Below are 21,877 nucleotides of genomic sequence, written 5' to 3' on the forward strand. Positions count from 1 at the left end.
TTACATTGAGAAAGCAGCCATTAATAATGCAGAAATGAACAAATGTGGTATTCCACAAACTCTACCCTACAGTGGTTACAATGAATGAATCCTACAACATAATGTGTCTCTGAAACTGTGATGTTGACCAGGTGAAGACTGTGTATACTATGTATTGTTGTGATTCTATTTCTATTTCTATTTTATTTTCTTCACTTTATTATTTTTAATTTTCATTAAAAATATAGCTAACATACAATATTATGTGAGTTTCGGGGATACATCATAGTTGTTCAACATTTGTATACCTAAAGAAGTGATCACCATGATAAATTCAGCAACCATCTGAGACTGTACCACACTGTCACAGTATTACTGACTATATTCCCTATGTTGTATATTACAGCCCCATGACTTACTTGTTTTTTTACCTGGAAATTTGGACCTCTTATACCTCTTCACCTTTACCCCCTTTTAAATTTTTCAATTACAGTTGACATTCAATATTATATTAATTTCAGGTGTACAGCATGGTGGTTAGACATTTATATAATTTAAGAAATGGTCCCTCTGACTAGTCTAGTACCCACCTGGCAATATACATAGTTATTACCATATCATTGACTATATTCCCTATGCTTTACTTACATCCCTGTGACTATTTTGTAACTATCTGTTTGTACTTCTTAATCCCTTTACCTTTTTTCCCCCTGTCCCAACCCTCCCACGTCACCCCAACAAATCTAGTGCTCATCTGACACCATATATAGTTATTGCAATATTATTGACTATATTTCTTATGCTGTATCTTATATCCCCATAACTACTTTAAGAACCAATTTGTGCTTAATTCCTTCCTCTTTTTCACCCACACCCAACCCCCGTCCCATCTGACAGCCATCAAAATGTAGCTTTGATTTGTTTCTTTATTTTGTTCTTCAGATTCCACATATATGAAATCACATTGCATCTGTCTTTCTCTGTCTGACACTCCACTCAGCACAGTACCCTCCAGGTCCATCCATGCCACTGCAGATGGCAATAACCCATTCTTTTCCATGGCCCAGCAATATTCCATTGTATATATGTAGCACCACCTCTCTATCCATTCTTCTATCAACAGACACCCAGGCTGCCTCCACACCTTGGCCATTGTACACGATGCTGCAATGAACATATGGATACACACGTCCCCTCAAAGTAGCATTTTGGGTTTTGTCAGATAAATACCCAGAAGTGGGATTACTGGGTCCTTCATTGTCTCTTCTTACAGCCTTTGTTTTAAAGTGTATTTTGTCTGGTATAAGTGTTACTCTCTCATCTTTTTGTTTGTTTGTTTCCATTTTCATGAAATATCTTTTTTCCATACCTTTATTTTCCCTCTGTGTGTGTTTTTCAATCTGAAGTGAGTCTCTTGTAGGCAGTAAATGGAAGGATTTTGTTTTCTTATTCATTCAGCCATCCTGTGTCTTTTGATTGGAGCATTTAATCCATTTACATTGAAAGTAATGGTGGATAGACATGTAGCTATTGCCATTTTATTCATAATTTTGGTCTTTTTTCTTTTTCCGTCTTAAAGAAGTTCCTCTAACGTTCCTTGTGATATGGGTATGGTGATGAACTCCTTTAGCATTTTCTTATCTGGGAAGCTCTTTATTTCTCCTTCAATTTTAAATGATAGCCTTGCTGGGTAGAGTACCCTTGGTTATAGTCCTTGCTTTTCATCACGTTGAATGTTTTGTGCCAATCCCTTTTGGTCTGCAAAGTTTCTGTTGAGAAATCAGCTAACAATCTTATGGGAGCTCCCTTATAAGTTACTAGTTACCTTTCTTTTGCTGCTCTTAGGATTCTCTCTCTGCGTTTAACCTTTGCCATTTTAATTATAATGTTTCTTGGTGAAGGCCTCTTTGGGTTCATCTTGTTTGGAACTCTCTTTGCTTCCTGCACTTGTATGTCTATTTCCTTTGCCAGGTTAGGAAGGTTTTCAGTCATTATTTCTTCAAATAGGTTCTCAATCTCTTGCTGTCTTCTTCTTCTGGTACTCCTATGATGTGAATGTTGTTATACTTGATGTTGTCCCATAGGTCTCTTAACATATCCTCAGTTTTGGGGGTTCTTTTTTCTTTTTGCTGTTCTGATTGTTTTTTTTCTGTTAACTTGTCTTGCAAATTGCTGATTAGATCCTCTGCCTCATGTAGTTTGCTGGTGGTTCCTTCTAGTGCATTCTTAGTTTCAGTAATTGTGTTCTTCACTTCTAACTGGTTGGATTTTTTGTTTGTTTATTTGTTTAATGGTTTCTATGCCCCCTTTTATGCTTTCTATCTCTTTGTTGAAGTTCTCACGATAGCCATTGTTTTGAACTCTGGTAGGTTGCTTGCCTCCATTTCATTTAGTTAGTTTTCTGGAGTCTTCTGTTCTTTCATTTGGGTCATATTTCTTTGTTTCCTCATTTTGGCTGCCTCTCTGTGTTTATTTCTATTTACTGGGTAGATCTGCTGTGTCTCCCAGTCCTGGCTGGGTGGCCTTACATAGTAGGTGCCCTGGAACAGTCTTCCTGGTCACCTGCTCTTTGGGTGTTTCACAAGTGTCTCTTGTGTGCCCTCCTGTTATAGTTGAGCCTTGATTACTGTTGGTATGTCAGTGGGTGGGTTTTACCCTCATGCTGAATGGTTGTGGGGTTTGGCCATGTCCACAGCTTCGGGCTACTGTGCGGGAGGCTTACTCTACTGAGTGGGATTTGCTCCAGCGGGATTCGCCCCAGTGGGCTCTGGTGCCTGTTGCGATCAGCTTTTGTATGTGCCATGTGGGCTAATTGGGTGGTGCTCTGTTGTGGTCTGAAGCCAGCCTCCAAGTAGGTTGGTTCTGGGGCCTCTTGGGAGGTGCAGGCCTAGGTCACCTACTGCCTGTGACCAGTTGGGGTACTACCTGGTAGCAGCTACAAAGTGATCCGCAGTTTTTCATTCCCTGTGGGAAACCTGGAGGTATGTGGGAGAGGCCACGCTGTGAACAGAGCGTGTCTGCCACCAGTACCGGGCCTGGGGTAGCTCTGCAAAAAACCAGGACATCCCAAGGCCTCCTGTCACCTGCCAGTTTCCTTAAGGTTCAGCCACTCATTAAAGCCTCGTGTGGTATGCAAGTTGGATGAGACAGGGTCTCACAGAGTCATTAGAGTGGGAAGAATTGTGGTAGCCAGTTTAATGTAGATTCTGATTTGGTGCCAGTGCTGAGCCTGGAGCTATCAGAAAAAGTCTCAGAGCACACTGAGGCCAGTCAACATCTGCCTGGAGCCCATTGACTTCAGTAGTTTTCCAAGAAAGAGTGCAGTGTGGCTGGGGCTGGCTGCTCACCAAGAAAGTGTCTGTGGCCTTTTGGAAGTTGGGTGGGGTGGGGTCCCAGGGAGTCAGCAGGGTAGAGCAGCGGAGCTCACCAGACCAATTCAGGTTCAGATTTGGACTGTTGGGGGAAGGCTCAGCACAGGAAAGATGGCACTTACCTGACCCCACATGGGGAAAATGGCGACTGTTTTCCATTCCTTGGCCCAGAGCCACACACCTCAGTCTATCCCCCCGAATGATTTTATTTATTTATTTATTTTTAATTGGGGAACAGACTTTTTTTTCCAAGTCAAGTTGTTGTCCTTTCAATCTTAGTTGTGGAGGACGCAGCTCAGCTCCAGGTCCAGTTGCCGTTGCTAGTTGCAGGCAGCCCACCATCCCTTGCGGGAATCGAACCGGCAACCTTGTGGTTGAGAGGATGCGCTCTAACCAACTGAGCCATCTGGGAGCTCAGCGGCAGCTCAGCTCAAGGTGCTGTGTTCAATATTAGTTGCAGGGGGCACTGCCCACCATCCCTTGCGGGACTCGATGAGTTGAACAGGCAACCTTGTGGTTGAGAGCCCACTGGCCCATGTGGGATTCGAACCGGCAGCCTTCCGAGTTAGGAGCATGGAGCTCCAACCACCTGAGCCACTGGGCCGGCCCAATCCCCCGAATGACTTTAATGCCCACCGAGTCACTGTCCCTCCAGGAGGCCAGTCTTGAGTGTCTGAGTGAGTGCATCTGTGCACACGTGATTTCAAAGACTGTCTAGGTTTCCTGTAGCCTTCCATCCCACCTGGATGGTCCGAATCCCTGCTGTTTTTCACAGCCAGATGTTGTGGGGGCTCTTTCTGGCACTGGTACTCTGTGCTGGGGAGCCTGGTGTGGGGTAGGAGACCCTTGCTACTCCTGGAGGAATCTCTATGACCAAGATATCCATTTTGATTCTCAACAGCCACACAGTGGTTTGGGGTCAGCTCATTATGCATCCCAATTCTTCCTACCAGTCTCCACGTGCTTCTTCGTTATAAAACTTCTGTTTATTAGACTTCAGGTGGTTCTCCAGGTTGATTGTTATATAATTTAGTTGTAATTTTAATGTGTTCATGGAAGGGAGCAAGTACTGTCTTTATTCTGCCATCTTGGATCCACCGTATATACTATTTTTAAACAGATGAATCTTGTCAATGGTATCAGAAGTTAGGATAATAGTTAATTTTAGGCAAGAAGATTTGAACTGTCATTGGGAAGAAAGGATAAGGAAGGATTTTGGATCGCTAGTAATGTCTATAAAAATCCATATGCTTATACTACCAAGTACACTTGCTACCCATGCTGTGAAAAAGAGGAAATGGAAAAACAAAAACAACTTTCTTAGCACCACTTTGACGTGGCTTTTATATAGCAGTACTTACTTGTGAAATTTTTAATTAAAAGGAAATAAGCATTTATCTTTTTCAATTAGAATAACTGTAGTGTATATTAGGGTCACTTTTATTTACAAGATGATGATAATAAAGAATTATAAAAGTACAAAATCATTATTTTGCAAAACCACCATATTTGCAGAGAAGTGTGCAAGCGTTATCAGGGAATACTAAAACCATCATGTGAACAGGATATTTACTTGGTGCCTAAATCACTGCAGTGTAGAAATGTATCTCGTTTAGATTTTCAGGGGCATGTTTCTGAAAAGCAGTCTAAAGTAAAAACATGACAGGGATAAATAAAAGAATGTTTCCAAGTACAGAGAAATAGTAAGGAATATGGGGGCTTCATAAGAGGGTTCTGAAATGTTGCTTCAGTTTTTAAATCTTGGAATTTGAAAACTTTAAAAAAAAATATTCTAAGAGTTTTAGTTTTGCCAAAGTTAAGTGTGTATGAATTCCATGTGACTTATACCAGAGATCACTGGAGGTGACGGTTCTCCACTTCCCCAGATAGTTTTATTAAATTCATTGTTGATGTTGAAACAAATAATTGGTCCTTTTTAATGAATTAGAGTCATGTGGGAGAAATTAGGCTTCCTTATTTTATATTTTTCCTTAGTGCAGTCATCAGACAGTGTGGATAAACCAAATCCAGCCCTAAATTTTGATCTGAGTGGTATCACAAATAGAATTCTAACCAAAAAGTTTGGTTGCATATACTTTTTAAAGGAAACATACATACATAGGTCAAGATTTTATACAACTGAAATTGTACATTATTCCATTGCGTGGATTAATGGTTTTAAAAAGAAAGGTTTAGACTATTTTCTTAAGCCTGGTAAAAACTTTTCTGTCTTTGATGAATAAATTGTTAATTTGTCATTTACTAGGAGGAATATAGAACTGAAGGTATCAGCTGGCACAATATAGATTATATCGATAACACCTGTTGCATAAATCTTATCAGCAAGAAACCAACAGGACTGCTCCATCTTCTGGATGAAGAAAGCAAGTGAGTATTATTCTTTTCAAATTTGTTCTTGACCATTTGGGCTTTTCATGTTTTCTTAAGTCCTAAGCTTTCTTTTTACGTTATTAAATAAAGAGCCAAAGTTTCCCTTTTATGCATTTTTTCATGTGTTTCTAGAAAAATTGGATGGACTTCACCATTGAACTCATTTGAAAATTTTTTTTCCCAGATTTCTTCTGCATAGCCACTTTGATGTTAAATTTGTTGGCATTAATTTGTTTTACTGTTGTGTGTTTCTGTCTTCTTAAATTGAGTTTTATATGTGCAATGTGTTTACTATTTTCATGTTTAGCAGAAAAGTACATTATGATAGATTAGTGATGCTGCAACGGCTCTGCAGGTGGTAAGTGGCAGCATATTCCAAATGTTTACCATCCTGTGTCAACACTGTTCAGTATACCAAATCTATCTATAAGCTTCAGAAATAAAGCTTCATGTAGCATCCTCCAGAGTGCTCTCAGTGCTCTATAAAGTGTTCTTCATTGTTAAATTATCCTAAAAGACAGCAAATCTAAAATTGGAGAAACTGAAGTGATGGAGAGTGTGTGGGTTTTCTATGACTCTTTAGTAAAATATTTAGAAATTGAATTAGATCACCTGATACCTAGCTTAATATTGTATTCATTAAATTAGGATATAAAATAATGGGGATTTACTATTATAGCTTGGATATTCATACATCATGTTTGTGTGGGACAGTCTAATGTTTATGACTGTTGTCCATTTTAATTATTAAACATGCCTTCTTTTACCCTGAGAATATTCTGGTTTGTATGGTAATTTTTGTCACCCTATTAGTATACCATAAACATACAGAATTGGTATATACATTAATATGGCAAAATGCAAAATATATTGGAGACTTAGCTAACAGTTATATCTACCCACTCTATCGCTGGCCAATTTCCTTTACTGTAAATGAAGAAAATGCAGTTAACACAAAAAATGTTTTAATTTTATGGCCACAGTTGTGTAAAAGGTTCTTGTTTTGCTCTATATGCCCTGAAACACAAAATTGTAAGGTTTGTAGTTCTTAACTCTGCTTGAGTACCTTACCTCTTGTGTATTTTATTTTGGAAAGCTTCATAGGTAGTTTGGTATTCAGTGGTGAGAGTCATTATGGTTGATATGAAATGGTAAGCAGTTCTTTTTGTTTGAGGTATTTTTTGGTAACAAAAAGAACAAAAATGTTTTAAGCACTTCTAGAAACAGATCATATAGGTACTAAAGGATGGACTTAAGATTCTTTTCAATACCCTCTAGATATTTCTGACTAATTGTCCTGTACTTTAATGTATTGTCCTTTATTGCTTTCCGTTAATACCTAGGCTGCACAGTTAGAATTTCAGGGTTGTAACCCCATCTACGTTAACTACCTTTGGTAAATCTCTTAATATCTTTGGTCCTCAGTTTTCTGTCATGCAAAAAGGAAATGATAATGAGAAATGATAATGTCTGCTATATGAGGTGTGATCAAACAATATGGTGAATGTTTAAAAAAGTTATTACAGTAAAAGACACATTGCCATTAATCCCCTTCAAAATACTCGCCTCTTGCTTTGAACACATTTACCCATCGTTCTCAGCACTCTTTGAAGGAGTTCTGGAAATCCTCTTTCATGAGTGTCTTTAGTTGCGCTGTCATGTCTCCCTCCATGTCCTGAATCATTTTGACTTTGGGGAAGAGCCAGAAGTCTCATTGTGCCAGGTCCGGTAAATAAGGTGGATGGGGACACACCATAATGTTTATATTTAACACATATTGCTGTATACTAGGAGCATTGTCATGATGGAGGATGATTTACGGCACACTTTAAAACACACAACTCAACTGTAGCTTACACCTGACTGACTGCACTGAACAAGTTGAAACTTGTCACACGCTATTACTAAGATTCAGTGTGCCGCTTCCCGTATTGAAGATCCCTGCCTTTCTGCTGGATTGCACTCGGCTGCAGCATTTACCGTGTTTGTTGATCATAACAGAAAGGCTTTTTGTCACACATTGCTTCTGGTATACGGCAATTTCTGTCAAATAAAAACATTACAGATTACATCACAGAAATGGTGGCATGAGGAATGTTTCTTTAAATCTCCCCTGGAAGCTACAACAAACTGAACATCTGTAATTCAAGAAGGGATAACTTAAACAATACACAATCACTTCTAAGAGATCTGCACATTGAGTCACCTGAAGGTAGGAAATTGGGTGATCAGGGAAGGAAGGAAGGGGGAAATGCAGAAACCAAGGCCGTGGGCTGCAGGACGCAGTCTGGAGCTCACTGTGGTCTTGGGAGAGGGAAGAACCCAGACTGCAAGCACACCCCCTGTGGTCCAAAGTCCTACCTGAGGGATCAGCATATAATATAGCTGAACTCAGCGTTCGGAGCTGAGACCTTGGGTGAGAACTGTAGTTTAAGCCCTAATTGCCCGGCAGAAAACAAAAAACAAATACATGTAGTCCGGCCGACTTCCCTCACCACCAAGAGTTTACCCCATCCCCACCCTCCCAGTATTAGAAGCAGGCTCCAGAAGAAACAGTAGCAGTATCAGAGTAAATAACAAAATCTACAGTCCTGAGAACTGGGGAGACAGATCCACAATGTGACTAATTCTAGTGATAGGGAAAGAGCTCTAGGGACTAGACAGCTGTGGCCTGGTCGTTGCCATTGCTTGGAGTCACAAACACACCAGCCGCTGTCATAGGCCACGCTACCCGCCCTTTCTGGTCAGTTCCCTGCGGGGGCAACCAGAGCCACTGAGACAGACAGGCGCTGTATTGCACTGCAAGGATAGTCTTGGGATTTCAGAAAGTCAGAACTCTCTTGCCGTCTACATTCTCCCACGGAGGCGGTGTTCTGAGTAGGTGATCTACTCACAGAGAAGAAGCCGACCTTCAGGAAACCCCCCATCACATGAGAAGCTGGAACAGTGCAAGAGAATAAAACACTACAGTGTGAGACAAGATAAAACACTGCAGTGGGAGGGAAAATAAAGCATTCCAGCAACACCTACTGGAAAGCAAAAGAAAGACCTCTTCATATCAACCTACTGCAGAACCCACTCCTGTAGGTGTGTAAGAAGAGAAGTAATTCTTCATTAATTGCCGTGAATAACCAAAGTAGCAAGGCAGCTCTGAAAGAAAATGAACTTAAAGACATAGAAATATGTGACTTAAATGACAGAGAATTCGAGATTGTTGTGGAAAAACTCAGTGAGATGGAAGAAAACACAGACAGGCAGTTTAAGGAACTCAGGAACACAAAGAACAAAGTGAATATTTTACCATTGAAACATTAAAAAAGAATCAAACAAATTCTGGAGATGAAGAACTCAATAAAAAAAGCGAACAATGAAATAGCCTGCTTAGGTAATAGAGCTGATCAGATGGAGGAAAGCATTATTGATATCGAAGATAGAAATCTGGAAATGACACAGATGGAAGAAGAGAAAAGCTTGAGAGTTAAAAGAAATGAAAGAACTCTACAAGAACTTTCTGACTTCATTAGAAAGAGCAACATAAGAATAATGGGCGTACCGGAAGGCAAAGAGAAGCAGAAAACAACAGAGAGTATATTCAAACAGTCGATGAGAACTTCCCAAACTTGTGGAAAGACCTGGATCCTTGAATCCAAGAAAGAAACAGAACACCTAATTACCTCAATCCCAACAGGTCTCCTCTAAGCCACATTGTATTGAAGCTGTCAAAAATTAATGACAAAGAAAGAATTCTGAAGGCAGCATGGGGAAGTAAAATGGTAACCTGTAACGGAAAGCCCGTTAGACTATCATCAGACTTTTCAGCAGAAATCCTACAAACCAGGAGGGAGTAGAATCAAATATTCAAACTTTCGAAGGAGAGAAATTATGAGCCAAGAATACAAAGATATCCTTTCGATATGAAGAAAGAATAAACAACTTTCCAGACATACAGAAGCTGAGGGAATTTTCTAACATATGACCTGCATTACAGGAAATACTGAAGGAGATTATTTGACATGATACAAAAAAGCAAAAGAATACAAAACCATGAGCAACATTACGAATAGACAGACAAAAGCAGGAAATGGCAACCCCGACACAAAATAGCGCCCTATACACTTAAGCATAACACAAAGGGTAAAGAAGATAAAAAAAACTTTTGAAAAAAGGAAAGAGAAAAAAACAACTTGCTACTGTAACTCAGAAGTCAATTCACAGGATATATCGGGACAACTTGTGACAGACATAGCATGGGAGAAGAGTGAATGTCTGAATCTGCAAGGGGGAATGGAGACAAGAAACATGATGAAAAAGGATTACTGTAAATACGGAACTTCCTTTTACATAACCTTAATGGTAACTACTCAAAAAATAAACCCAAAACGGAGATATATAACATAAAAAAAGAAGAAACAGAGGGAAAAATAATAGAATGCCACCACAGTAAAATAACAGACAGCAACAGAAAGGCAAATGAACAGTGGAGATGCTGAGATATCAGAAAACAAAAAACAAAATAGATCTAGGAAATCTGCATATATCAATAATCATTCTAAATGTAAATGGACTGAACTCACCAATAAAAAGGCACAGAGTAGCATATTGGATCCAAAAACAAAACCTAACCATATGCTTTCTCCAAGAGATGCATCTCAGCTACAAGGGTAAACATAGACTGAAAGTGAAAGGGTGGAAATCAATTCTCCAAGCAAATGGTATCCAGAGAAAATCAGGCGTAACCATACTTACATCAGATTAAACAGACTTCAGGATAAAAAAGGTAAAAAGACAAAGATGGACATTTCGTAATGATAAAGGGGACAAGAGAGCACGAAGACATAACACTTATCAACATATATGGCCCCAATCATGGAGCACCAAAATATACAAAGCAACTACTAACAAAACTAAAGGGAGAAATTGAACAAAACACAGTAATAGTAAGGGACCTAAATACATCATTGACAGCTATGGATAGATCATCCAAACAGAAAACCAATAAGGAAATACCAGCCTTAAAAGACACATGTAAGAGGAGAGATCTAAAGATACGTAGAAACAAATAAGAATGAAAATACATCCTATCAAAATTGTTGGGATGCAGCGAAAGCAGTAATAAGAGGGAAATTTATATCATTATGGGCCTATCTCAAGAAAGTAGAAAAATCCCCATTCCACAACCTCATGTTACACTTCAAAGAACTAGAGAAAGAAGAACAAATGAAACCTAAAGTCAGCAGAAGGAAGGAAATAATAAAAATCAGAGCAGAACTAAATGAAATAGAGAATAAAAAGACAATAGGAAAAAGAAAAGTCACAAAATCAGAAATGAAAGGGGAAGTTACCATGGATGCCACAGAACTACAAAGAATCATCCAGGAATACTCTGAAGGACTATATGCCACCAAATTCAATAACCTAGAAGAAATGGACATGGTCTTAGAAGCAGACAGCCTTCTTAGACTGAATTATGAAGAACTGGAAAATCTAAATAGACCCATCAACAATAAGGAAATGGAATCAGTCATCCAATACCTTCCCAAAAGCAAAAGTTCAGGACCAGATGGCTTCACTAGTGAATTCTAGCAAATATTCAAAGAGGATCTAACACCTGTCATCCTGAAACTCTTCAAAAAATTGAAGAAGAGGCAGTACTTCCTAATTCATTTTATGATGCCAACATTACCCTGATACCAAAACCTGGTAAGGACAACACAAAAAAAGAAAATTACAGACCAGTATCTTTGGTGAATGCACATGTAAACATGTTAAGTAAAATTCTAGCAAATTGAATACAACAATGCATTAAAAAGATTATACATCACGATCAAGTGGGGTTCATCCCAGGGGCACAAGGATGGTTCAACACACACAAATCAATCAATGTGATACACCACATAAACAAAGTAGAAAATAAAAATCATATGATTATATCAATAGATGCAGAAAAAAAGCATTTGACAAGATACAAAATCCATTGATGATTAAAACTCAATAAAATGGATATAGAAGGAAAATAACATAATAAAGTCCACATATGACAGACCCTCAGCTAATACCATAATTAATGGTGAAAAACTGAAGCGTTTTGTTCTTCATTCAGTAACAAGACAGGGTTGTCCGCTATCATCTCTGGTTTTCAACATCATATTGGAAGTTCTGGCCAGAGCTGTCAGGGAAGAGAAAGAAATAAAAGGCATCTGAATTGGGAATGATGAAGCTAAATAGTCACTTTTTACAGATGACATAATTATTTAGGAAACCCTAAAGACTCCACCAAAAAGCTGTTAGAAACAATAAATAAATGTAGTAAATTTGCTGGCTACAAAAGCAACGTACAAAAATCCATTGAGGACCAGCCTGGTGGCTCAGGTGGTTGGAGCGCCGTGCTCCTAACGCTGAGGTCTCCGGTTTGATTACTACATGGGCCAATGAGCTGCGTCCTCTACAGCTAAGATTGTGAACAACGGTTCTCCCTGGAGCTGGGCTAACGTGTGTTGCCAGGAGTGGCCGGCAGCCACCGTGAGTGGCTGGCAGCCAGCATGAGCAGCTGTGGGCTGCTGTGTGCTGCCATGGGCTACCGTGTACTGCCATGAGCAGCTGGTGGCCAGCGTGAGTGGCTGCAGTCAGTGTGAATGGCCGGTAGATATTGTGAGTGGCTGGCACCCTGCAAGAGCTGTCGTGAGCTGCTGTGAGAGGCTGACCAACGACTGGCGACTTACACCTCAGCCGGGGGCAGTGAAAGGCTCATAAATACCACCAGGATCGACCAGGGAGCTGTTTCCTACACAGCTAGACTGAGAAACAGTGGCTTGAACTGGAGTGGGGGCGAGGAGGTGGAAGAAGGGGGAAAAATAAATCCATTTAATTCCTATATACTAACAATGACATTAAAAAAAAAAGAAATGAAGAAAATTTTTTTTTGTAATTGCAACAAAAAGAATAAAATACCTAGGATAAACTTAACAAAAGATGTGAAGGACCTATACACTGAAAAATATAAGACATTTTTAAATGAAATTGAAGGAGACACACAGAAATGGAAAGACATTCTGTGTTCATAGATTGAAAGAATCAACAAAGTTAGAATGGCAATATTACCCAAAGCATCATATAAATTTAATGCAATCCCCATCAAAATCCCATGATAACATTTTTAAAAAAATTTATGTATGTATTTATTTATTTAACTCGGTAACAGTGTGTTTTTTCGAGGACCCATCAGCTCCAAGTCAAGTCATTGTCCCTCAATCTAGTTGTGGAGGGCGCAGCTCAGCTCCAAGTCCAGTCACCGTTTTCAATTTAGTTGCGGGGGTGCAGCCTACCATTCCATGGAGGGAATCGAACTGGGAACCTTATTGTTAAGAGCATGTGCTCTAACCAACTGAGCCATCTGGCCACCCACCAGCAGCACAACTGCAATTCAGCTCAATTTGTTGTCTTCCATCTAGTTGTGGAGAGCACAACTCACTGGCTCATGTGGGAATCAAACCGGCAACCTTGTTAAGAGCACATGCTCTAACCAACTGAGCTAACTAGCTGCCCCCCCAGTGACATTTTTTAAGGAAATAGGACAAAAGATCATCAGATTTATATGGAATCACAAAAAACCCTGAACAGCCAAAGCACTCCTAAGAAAAAAGAACAATACTGGAGGTATCACACTCCTTGACTTCAGCTTGTACTACAGGGCAGCAATAATCAGAACAACATGGTGTTCTCAGAAAAACAGTCACAGACAAATGGAATAGAATTGAAAACCCAGAAATAAACCCACATATATATGGGCAGTTAATTTTTGACAAAGGAGCTAAGAACATACAATGGAGAAAAGAAAGCCTCTTCAATAAATGCTGTTGGCAAAATTGGAAAGCCACGTGTAAAAGAATGAAACTAGACTGCTATCTGTCACCATATATCAAAATTAACTCAAAATGGATCAAAGACCCAAACTTCAGATATAAAACAATAAACTGCATAGAAGAAAGCATAGGTACTGAACCTTGGGTTCAGAGAGGATTTTATGACCTCAAAGGCAAGGGAAGGGAAGTAAAAGCTAAAATAAATGAATGGGACTATATCCAACTGAAAAACTTCTGCACAACAAAAGAAACCATCGACAAAACAAAGTGGCAACCAACTGAATTGGGAGAAGATATTTGTAAAGGATGCCTCCCATAAGGGGCTAATATCCAAAATATATAAGAAACTCATACAACTCAATGACAGAAAGAGTCCAGTTAAAAAATGAGCAGAGGACATGAACAGATACTTCTCCTAGGAAGCCATACAAATGGCCAACAGATACATGAAGAAATGTTAAACTTTGCTAGCTATTAAGGAAATGCAAATCAAAACCACAATGAGATATCACCTCACCCCTGATAAGATGGTTGTTATCAACAAGACAAGTAATGACAAGTGTTGGAGAGGCTGTGAAGAAAAAGGAACCCTCATACGCTGCTGGTGGGAATTTAGATTTGTGGAGAAGAATAGAATTACCAGATGACCTAGCAATCCCTCTCCTGGGTACATACCCCAAAAATCTGAAAACATTTATCTGTAAAGATAATGTGCTCTGGTGTTCATTGCAGCTTTGTTTACAGTAGCCAAGACATGGAAACAACCAAACTGTCCTTTGAGAGATGGTTGGCTAAAGAAGATATGATATATACACAATGGAATGTTACTCTGCCGTCAGAAAAGATGAAATACTGCCTTTTGTGACAACCTGGATGGATCTTGAGATTATTATGCTAAATAATATGCCAGACGAAGTCGAGAACCATATGACTTCACTGATATTTTGGATATAAAACTGAAAGCAACAAAGGAAAAAGACAAAGAAACAAAACCTTATAAGACACAGACAACAGTTTAATGGTTACCAGAGGGTAAGCGGGGTAGGGGATTCTAGAAGAGGGTAAAGGGAGTCAAATATATGGTAATGGAAGGAGAACTGACTCTGGGTGGTGAGCACACAGTGTGATAGACGATGTATTATGGAAATGTACACTTGAAACCTATTTGATTTTACTAACCATTGTCACCCCAATAAATGTAATTAAAAAAAAAATTACAGTATGTCCTCATCCACCTTATTCACCGGATTTGGCACCCTGCGACTTCTGGCTCTTCTCCAAAGTCAAAATGATTCAGGACATCATCAAAGCGGCCCCGACAGTGCAACTAACGACACTCCCGAAAGAGGACTTCCAGAACTGCTTCAGAAAGTGGCAAGAACGATGGGATGAATGTGTTCAAAGTCATGGGGAGTATTTTGTGAGGGATGAATGACAGTGTGTCTTTTGCTGTAATAGTTTTTCAAGCATTCACTGTACATTTTGATTACACCTTGTATATCTTAAGGTGGTTGTGAACATCAGTTGAAATAGTGGATATGTAATTAAAACGTGTAGAACAAAGAGGTCTTGTCTCGCCTGTCATTTTGTAAGCAAAATTTCATTGAGTGTACATCTTATTGTTCAAACACTATGTTTCTCTTGATCTCACATAGACATGTCTATGTGAGTTGGTACCTCACAGATATAAATATTGCCCAGTGAAGAGAATGTCACCTCCTTGCTGTTATCCAAAAGTTTGTGGAGTTAAGCCACATGGCCAGAAATTACAGGGAGACAGATATATATATATATATATATATATATTTTTTTTTTTTTTAAGGAGGGCATAGCTTACAGTGGCCCATGCGGGGATCAAACAGGCAACCTTGGTGTTATTAGCACCACACTCTTAATTAACTGAGCTAACTGGCCACTCACAGGGAAACAGACTTTTGACTCAGTGTAAGGAATAACTTTCTCATCATTAGATGTGATTAGCAGCTCCTTCATAAATTGATTAAATTTCCCATTATAGTAATTATTTTTCATTTGTCAGGGTATTATTATAGGTAGGAGACTGGACTGAATAACCTTGATAATTGTCCCTTCAATTCTGTTTCTGTATTCAGTCCTCCATAAAAATTTTTAACAAACCACTTTATGAGTCAGTCCTCTTGTTATAACTTCCCTTATAAATATACCGCCTTTGTCTCTGTGTTTTAATATCCTACAAGATATAGAGGCATGAAATATTTTCCCCTCTGCCATGACCTTTAAAGACGCCTTAAAAATAAATTAGTCGTATTTAGGAAGAGCCATTTGGGGAATCATTAATTTTGAGTATTTGTCCTTAAAAAATATTTATATAGGGAATAAAAAATATTATATGGGGAATATATAACATGAAAGAAATCCTCAGCGGTATTCCTTCATTGAGTGTGTTTATAGTGCTTTAGGTGCGTGGGTTTGAAGTCAGAAGTCTTGTTTAATCTTGTCTCTGCTGTCTGCTGGCAATTTGATTTTGGGCCAGTTATTTAAGCTAGATTATAAAGGATGCAGAGTGGAATTTAGAAAGGAGGAGTAGTTTAAACAAAGTTAGGTATGAGTAGGGCAGTAAGAGTATGACAGTCTTTCCTGCAGTACTCAACGTGTGGTCTGCTGACAGCAGCACTGGCAACACCTTAAAGCTTCTTAAAAATGCAGAATATCAGACTTTCACCCCAGACTTCTTGAATCAGAGTCTGCATGTTAACAGACTGAAGTTAAGATCAGAGCATACATTTAGGACAGCATTTTGTCAGTCTTGTCTGCTCGTAAGAATGACTTGTGGGACTTACAGACAGAACTGATGCATCACTGCCCAGCTTCAGTTCAGTAGAATTACAGGAAGTGGGGGCCAGGCATTGGTATTTTTCAAAGCTCCAGAGATACTTCTGTAGAAGTATGCATAGAAACACTAATCTAAGGCTGCCCTTGCAGATAGCCTTTGGGGAACACTAGACGAAGAGCTTTGGAATGAACAATAATGTCTGATTTGTTTTTTTTCCAGATTCTTTTGATTGATAATATAGTGTGTGTCCACAGATGTTGGTTGAATGTTGGACACGTAGAGAGCTTTGCTTTCCATCTTTCCTTGTTTGGAATAAAAACTGTCTTCCTGTCTGAGCTCCTTTCTTTGCATATTTCTTTCCTCCATTTAAAAGTAGGAGAAAAATAAATGACAGGCTTTTTGATTACTCAGAGTAGTAGGAAGTAAATAAACCCTTATCTAGAGACAGTGAGGTGAGTGTCTTTCCTGAGGCAAAGCATTTTATCCTGGAGCTGTGAGGCATAAGTTTACAGAGGTTGAGTGATCTATACATTTTCTGTGCCCTGGTGATCTATAGTTTCCTGAGTAGGATAGGCACATGATGAAAGCACTATTGGAAAATTCATTTTGAATCTTGACTTGGTGACTTGAAACAAGATTGGAATCACTGATATTATTGCTGAGGCTGTTGCTGTACTCTGTTTGAAATTGTAAGACTAATCCATTATTGAATGGCTTTAGAGTTCTGAAATGTAAAGGAAGAGCTAGAGAGATGGGGGGGATGTTTTGAGGAAGCGATAGTATTTGAATGTAAACGTAGGCCTACGTAAGTAGAAAAATGGCAGTTTTGGCAATGTAAAAAATTAGATAACAATTACGTACGTCATCCCTATAAGATGCAAGCTAGTGTCAGATGTCTTACTAGTGTTATCTAATTCTACTAGCACTGTGCTATCTCATAGTACTCATTTTATGGACTTAGGAAACCATTTCTTAGAGACGGTTACCTAGCCCAAGGTCACAAGCAAAAATGGTAACCTAAACTATAAGTATGATTATCTGACACCGAAGGCTATTTTCCTTCTGAAGCAGGGCCCGATTGGGACCCCCATAGCAGAGGCCTCGCAATAATCTTGGGCTCACCTTTATAGCTTAACAATAGATCATTCCTCTACAGCTTGAGCTCAGAATGTCCCATACAGTTTCCTGTTTAAGAAAATTACCCGGAAACTTATGATTAATACCCTTAGGGTTATTGATCACAATCTATGGTCTAGCATTCTTGCCAGGCTATTCCCATCATTGTTTCTGGGTTGCTGATGCCACCAGAGAGCCAAATTGCCAGAGGGAAGGCTCCATGAAGCAGAACAGACCCCTCGGAACCTTCACATAGCCTCTGAAGGAACACCCAGATTTTCCCTTAAATACCCCACGCTGGTCTGAGAATGTGAAGGCAGTTTTTGGAGGTGTTAACCCGCTGTCTTCTCAGACCACCAGTGCTCTGATAATAAACGCTTATCCTATGACCCAACTCCTGTGTTGGTCTGTTGGCTGATTGGCGCAGGCAGCACGAGCCCCAGACTTGGTTGCCCTCCAGTTTCAGTTTCTGGCGACTCCAGGGCAGGACACCCTTGGGGTTCCTCTGGTAAGTCTTTCGGCTTCTGGAGAGTCTCGGGGGCTGCCTGGGGCTAGGCTGATTCCTCAGCATAAGACTGACCTCTGGAAGCAGCTGCCAAGTGATTTTGCTTACCAAGGTGGCCTTTTTGTTCAGTTGGGATAGAATAAACGTTTGCTGTGTTGTCCTGTCTCTTCAGTTCTGACCCTTTCCTGTAATTACTGGTTTGTAAAGCGGAGTGGCCCCGGCATGCACAGCTGGAGGATTTTGCACTCACTCTCTTGGCCTCCTCCCTGAGGGCCATCTAGGTTCATACTGATCCATTGGTGCCAATAGGTGAGATTGCACTATCTGGCAAGGCGTAATACCGTCACCTGTAAGGGGCTCTGACTGCAAGCTTGCTTTGACTTGGGGTCGGCAACGTTGTTCACCCTGAGACGGGGCCCATCTGCTGCTGGAAAAGCCACCTCATCTGGTTTCGTTCGGCCTTTGGGCATCTGTTGGTCTTAAGACCACACCTGGTTTTTGCTTTCAGCCCACTGGCCGATTGTCTAATGGTCGATGGATCTTATATGAGGTGTGATCAACAAATACGGTGAATGTTTAAATAAAAGAAAAATTATTACAGTAAAAGACACATTGCCATTAATATCCCACAAAATACTCGCCCTTGCTTCAAACACACTTAACCCATCATCCTTGCCACTTTCTGAAGCAGTTCTGGAAGTTGTCTTTCATGAGTGTCTGTACTTCACCCTCCATTAGGAGAATGCTCTGTGTCACACATTGCTTCTGGTACGGCAATGTGTGTCAAATTAAAATATTACAGTGTGTCCTCCTCCATGTATTCACCTGGTCTGGTACCGTACAATTTTTGTCTCTTCCCCAAAGTCAAAAAGACCTTGAAAGAAAAACATTCTGAGTTGATTCAGGACATTGAGGCATCCCCGACAGCACAACAAGATACTCCTCAAAGAGGACTTCCAGAACTGCTTCAGAAAGTGGCAAGAATGATGGGATAAGTGTGTTTGAAGTGAGGGGGGTTATTTTGTGAGGAATTAATGGCAATGTGTCTTTTAATGTAATAAATTTTAAAAAATTTAATCATTCACCATAGTTTTTGATCACACCTCATATGTGGAGGAAGATGATGTCACATCCAAATCTGTCACCTAGCTAGGTCTGGTTTCTGTATCTGGTATTCAGATCCAAATCTGTTTTTTCTGGTTTTTGTCGGTTCGATCCAGGTACTACTTAGACCTATCTGTGTTTTTAAGTCTGTGTTAAGTGTGTCCGCATTTTTTCCAGCTCCATAATGGGATCTAAGATTTCAACACCAGCTGAGATCCTGTTAGGCAGAAAATTAGGTCATTGGTAAAACTATGGCTATGAGCCATTAATCAAAAAGAAATTAATGTTCTATTGCGTTACTGATTGGCCAATGTATATGTTAAATTCTGGAGAGCACTGGTTGCTCAATAGTTCATTGAATTATTATAGCATTTTGCAGCTGGAGTTGTTCTGTTAGAGGTCTGGGAAGTAGGGTGAAATTTCTTATGTATAAGCCTTTATGATAGACTCTGAAAAGGGAAGTAAACTGATGGTTTAGTTCCAGAGAAAGGGGGAATCCATCCTCTTCTAATCTATTTATAATTGGACACTAACTGTGTTCAGAAACTTAGCAAAAGTAAAAGTCTTGTAAGGTTTCTCTGACACTCAGTAGCTTTTAAGATCTTGCAGATAATCTGAAGTGTAAACACAGCTACTGCTGCTTGAGGCTGAAATAACTGAAGGGAAAAAAAGGCATTTTTAAAAATCAGCGGCTAGTCTCTCAAGCCAGACCTCCATCTTTTTGTTCCAGCCTCTTTGAAACTGCCCTTTTGGGGGCAATTGAAAGATCTTAGGTCCTCTTTACAATTGTTAGTAGTTCAGTTTATGTATGTAATCTCTGTGCTTGTCTGTGTTTTATATATAATATATTGTTTTTGCCTCCAGATGGTGTTACCAGATAATAATATTTAATTGGCTTAAAATAAAATTCTAAGCGCTTACGTAAATTAAAAATAAATAATGAAAACTGGCCTAAGTAATTTTCAGGATCACGTGATCTAAGAAAATATTTGCTACTAAGGCTAATTTGTCTTTTGGTTAAATAGACATGTTTTTTAAGGTTATTAACATTAAATATGTTATCTTTTGTTTTACAAAAATAAATTCATGTTATCTCTGTTACCAAACTTGTCAAGAAAATAGCTTGGGTAATAATTAACTTTAAAATCTCATAGAGTTAAGAACTAATAAGTAACTACATGTTTTAGATGAAATTTTTCAGTAATAATTATATGCTGTGGATGGTTGGACATGGTTTCCCAGTATCTGTTGGTAACTTAAGATTTTAGTCTTGCCAAGTTATATTAAATGATAAAAAATATTGCGTATATAAGTATTTCAAAATACTGAAATACTGAAACAATTATTAGATAGGTCTGAGTTCACCTGTTACTGGCTTCTCGTCACAGGAACGTAAAAAGGTAGATTAAGATCTGTTCATAAATATATCTTGTATTTTATTACAGAAGGCTATATATTTTTTTCAAATTTTTAAAATTTTTTAAAAAAATTTATTAGTTTCAGACAAGGTAATGCTTAGACGTTCATCATTTATATCCCTCACACTGTGAACCCCCCTCCCCCCATCCACTATCCCTCCGACCTCACACCGAGCCATCACATTATATATATAAAATTATAGTTGGCATTCATTATTGTTTAGCTTCTGGTGTACAGTGCCATGGTCAGGCATCCACAGTATCCCTGAGGTGGTCTCCCAAATGGAACGCATGTCCATCGGATACCCAACAAAATCTTTACAACATTATTGAATATGTTCCCCAAATTAATTTTTAAAAAACCCTGAGGCCATCTTGTGGTTACCAGCTGCTTCCTAATCCCAGAAGGCTATATTTTTGAAGGTTGCAAAATATATTGCTGGATTTGCCAATGGAAATGCTAATTACTTGCTGTTAGTTTTCAGTAAAAATTAAGGTTCTGAAGGTTACGGATTCTTATTAATATGAAAGGAAATGATGTATGTTTTCAAGGAAGGTATAAGGTATGGACATACATTTTTGAAGGAACTGAAAGAAAAAGCAGTTTGTCCGAAAGATGGTTATTTCTGAAAGAGTGAGAAGAAACAAAGTAAGAGGGACCAGAAAGTTGTAGAACATTTGTGAAGAAAAATCTTGAGAGAATTTTTATGGTTAAGCTAAATCCAGTTAAGTAAGTAAATTTAAATATCAAAAGTAAGCTGGTGCAAAATTAGAGTTAAATTTTTTCTCTCTGTTATGTAGGACAAAGTTTGTTAGACTATTGGTCTGCTACTGATAATATGAAAAAGTTTTTTGCCCAGAAAAGCAAAAGATATATATCATCAGAATATTTTCTTTTTTATATTGTCATAATCAGGTCCTTGGTTACTTAAGAGAACTAAATTTACATAATAGTAAGAACTAAGTTTTGCTAATAATTATGTGAACTTCTGTATTTTGGGACTGGTAGAGTTCATGTGCCCTTCTTGATGGCAGCCAGTGTGAGGAAGTGTGGTCTGATGTGTTCCCTAACCTGGCGGGCAGATCCTAGAGAAGGCCAGGGAATTTGTTTAAACGTCTTTAACAACTGAGACAGGGAAGACAAGGAAAGAAAGGAACAGGAGACCAGAGACGAAGCCAAAGAAAAGCCAAACTTTTGGCTGCAGTTACAGACAGGTCAAGCGCAAAGCCACCTCAGGGCCACCTCGATAACCCCAGAGGAGGAACGCCAGGTAAAGGAGCCTGCTTTAGATGTGGAAGCCCAGACCACTGCAGTAAGGAGG

General features: G+C 39.2%; 1 protein-coding gene across 3 annotated transcripts in view; it reads left to right on the forward strand.

The window, feature by feature from the left end:
* Nucleotides 1-21,877, forward strand: part of MYO9A (myosin IXA) — a 262,019-nt gene that overhangs the window by 100,166 nt on the left and 139,976 nt on the right. For all 3 annotated transcript variants that reach the window (XM_081050331.1, XM_081050332.1, XM_081050333.1), the window contains exon 12: nucleotides 5,617-5,738. In XM_081050331.1, coding sequence (XP_080906457.1) covers nucleotides 5,617-5,738 — 122 coding nt within the window. The remainder of the gene's footprint in view (nucleotides 1-5,616; nucleotides 5,739-21,877) is intronic.

This window comes from Rhinolophus hipposideros (assembly GCF_964194185.1).
Source record: "Rhinolophus hipposideros genome assembly, chromosome: 5".
In the NCBI taxonomy this organism is placed as follows: domain Eukaryota; kingdom Metazoa; phylum Chordata; class Mammalia; order Chiroptera; family Rhinolophidae; genus Rhinolophus; species Rhinolophus hipposideros.